Source organism: Rhagoletis zephyria, unplaced genomic scaffold (assembly GCF_001687245.7).
Source record: "Rhagoletis zephyria isolate East Lansing unplaced genomic scaffold, Rhagoletis_zephyria_1.1 Rzeph_scaffold_01141, whole genome shotgun sequence".
Classification (NCBI taxonomy): Eukaryota; Metazoa; Arthropoda; class Insecta; order Diptera; family Tephritidae; genus Rhagoletis; species Rhagoletis zephyria.
In genome coordinates, this window is record NW_016158225.1 from 68,812 (window position 1) to 72,140 (window position 3,329).

The following is a 3,329-nucleotide window of genomic DNA, read 5'->3' on the forward strand; positions in this document are numbered from 1 at the left end:
CAGTAGCGGTTCAAAAGTAGCGATTGACTCCAGCAGTACTGGAGGGTCTCAAACTAGGGGGGTTATCACACACACACACGCATGTACGAACTTTATTTGCGGCACATAAAGTGTTTTTGCGCATCTCTTATCATTTTGTTTGTCAAGTATTATTTTCAAGTAGTCTCAAAACTTNACTGGAGGGTCTCAAACTAGGGGGGTTATCACACACACACACGCATGTACGAACTTTATTTGCGGCACATAAAGTGTTTTTGCGCATCTCTTATCATTTTGTTTGTCAAGTATTATTTTCAAGTAGTCTCAAAACTTTCAAGATGCAAATAAGTTACTAACCAAGTACTATCAACAATAAGTAATTGCATGTAATTAAAAGTGTATACTAAACTACTGTAATGTACAATGTTTGTGTACAATCATATAAAAAGTGCTACGAGTTAGTTAACTTATTGGTGATAACGATAAAAAATATCGTTATCAAAGATATTTATTGTTCAATTAAAAAACAGGCGTCTTATCCTAATGCTAGTTATTGAACGTGATTCGAAATGTCACAACTTAATTAGCTCACAATCTTTCACACTCATGCCTTACAAATATTTATATGAAGAAGCAATAAATGTTAAAACGAAAGCGAAGAAGAATGAATTAAGACTATTAAGGCAGAACTTACATACATATCGTCGCGACGATATGTATGTGTATATTTCTTAAGTATTTGTTTAAAATTATTGCACATTTCTTTAACTGACCTGCGATAGGAGCGCCGACTGTTGCTGCGATTCCCTGGAACAGCATAAGGAAACCAAATGCGTTGGTGAGTTTTTCTAGTCCAATCATTTCCACAGCAATAAGAGAACGCAGCGCTGAGAAACACGCAATACACATGCCAAAGAACACAGCAAATGCCCACTGAGTTACAACGGTTATTTTAATTCCACTGAAGATAGTCGCCAGGCCGCCTGCGGTTATGGCTACATTGTTCAACCACAGTGGCTTCACGCTGGGAATCGAGCTAACCGTACCGCAAACTAACCTTGCAATCGTGTTGACTAAACCAATACCGGATACCACTCCAAGAGCTGTCTGCTTATCCATACCTGCATCTTGGGCACGCGGTGTTAAGTACATGAAGGGCACGAAGAAGCCCATCATAGTTAGAAAGCCACTGAATGACAAGCACATGAAGGAAGGTGACTTAAGCAGAGAAGTATCTAACATAGTTGATAATGTGCGACGAACTGCTTCAGGACAGAGGCGGCACCCTTTCTGTCGATCTTCGAGCATGTCCTGTTTAGTGGGAAGACGCGTGACCGACATATGATAGGCGAGCGAGGTTTGTGATTGATATTGTGGAATGCGAGCCAAAGAACCAGTAAAGAAGATATCATCTCGGTACATTGGCCTCGTGTGAATATTGTGAACGGTATCTTGAGATCCGACCGCACTTTTTTTACCGACAGTGTCGTTTGGCCTTCGTCCAGATACAGTATGACGACGTGCCTGTATTACCACCGGCTTTGACTCGGTTTCGATCAAGTTCTCGTTCTCAGTCTCTTCTTCATTTTCTCCGACCGTTGTTAGTTCCTTGTTAATATTGAAATGAAGTTGTGATGGTTGTGGCTCGCCGTTCGGTGTGGTGGGCTGCGATTTTCGCAAGGCTTTCAATTCGGTTCCTTTGCCGGAGGAATTTGACAGACGGCGTTCAATATTAGCACCTCGGAAAACTTCGGCAGCTGTGGGGTAGTGATGCTTGGGCGATGCACCCATGTATGTGTTATGTGCTGAATTTGGCATTGAATATGCGAAACGGCCTTCCGGCAATGGTTTAGTGAATGCAGCTTGGTGGAGTTGAGGTTTGGGTGCCACTACATTGCCATGGCCATTGCGTTTCTCGTTTGCAGCTTTTTCGTCGTTAGATTCTTCATTGACAGCCAATGTAATGGGCTGTATTGGTCTAAATGCGCATGCGAATAGGGCACAAAACGCGATTATACAAGCTTGCACTGCGATTGTTTGTCTCCATCCCGACTTAAGTGTTAATTCGGTCAATGGTGTAAATACAATAGTGCCAACACCTGATCCACACATAGCAACACCTGTAGCAAGAGCGCGCCACTTCTCAAAGTAGAAGCCTATAATGACGACGGCCGGTATATAGACCATAGAAAATCCTATTCCAGCGAGAACACCGTATGTTATGAACAGGAGCTCAATGCTTTTAACAAAATATGAGATACCAAAGCAGGCAGCCGCAAATAGGGCGCCGGTTATTGCAACTGGCCGAAAACCGAAACGATTAGCCATTGCACTGACAAATGGTCCAGCCATTAAATAACAACCGCTGAGAATTGAAGACACAAGTGCTGCATAGCCTTTACTCACTTGAAATTCTTTTATTAAATCTTCTTGAATTAAGCCGGAACAGAAAACAATACCATCGAGAACTGTGCAGCACAAAAAGGATGCACACATCACAACCCATGCCCATCCACTATCAGGTGGAACCACCACCGCTGCCGTCGATTCGTCGATCTCGTAATCCTCGTCCTTTTCATTTAATGGCTCAGCAACAGCTTTGGCCTCGTCTTGCGCTCGGGAACTGTGTGCTGCCATTTATTCTAAAAGCAAATGGAATGAAATTCACAAATAATAATTGTTTTGCTGTTTCTACCGCAAAATAAGATTATGTTGGGTCATATATCATTAGTCCGATAAGCGGAGTTGTATAATAAAGGAAATTTTGATAATCAAGTGGGACCAAAAGATTATTGTGTGAAATTTAATTTTCGTATGTATATACTTTAAAACTACATACATATGTACGTACTATGCGCATAAGTGGGATTTATAAACATATTTATTTGAGTTCGAATTAACTCATTTATCNAGTCCGATAAGCGGAGTTGTATAATAAAGGAAATTTTGATAATCAAGTGGGACCAAAAGATTATTGTGTGAAATTTAATTTTCGTATGTAGATACTTTAAAACTACATACATATGTACGTACTATGCGCATAAGTGGGATTTATAAACATATTTATTTGAGTTCGAATTAACTCATTTATCTACATACATACATGGGCGTAGCCAGGTAGGGGCAGGGGGGTGCTCGAGCCCCCCTAACTTTCAAATTTTCCTTATATATATATAAAATAGTACCCTGAAATGCCAGCTTAATAGGGTCGAGAACAATTTGACCGTCCGAATTGATGCGCACACTTAACCAGATTATTTGCCGACCGTATTTGTACACACAAATCTAGTTTTCATTACAATTTTGTAAGCAGTGAATTATTTTGATACACTTTAATTGACATACTCTAA

The 3,329-nt window shown here is 40.5% G+C and overlaps 1 protein-coding gene across 1 annotated transcript in view; it reads right to left on the minus strand.

Annotated features, from left to right (window-relative positions):
- The window catches only part of LOC108362909 (uncharacterized), a 59,409-nt gene extending 56,774 nt beyond the window's left edge, over nucleotides 1-2,635 (minus strand). Inside the window, exon 1 of the mRNA XM_017616060.1 lies at nucleotides 753-2,635. Within this exon, the coding sequence (XP_017471549.1) occupies nucleotides 753-2,616 (1,864 nt within the window). The 5' untranslated portion in view covers nucleotides 2,617-2,635. The remainder of the gene's footprint in view (nucleotides 1-752) is intronic.
- Between the last annotated feature and the right edge of the window lie 694 nt (nucleotides 2,636-3,329).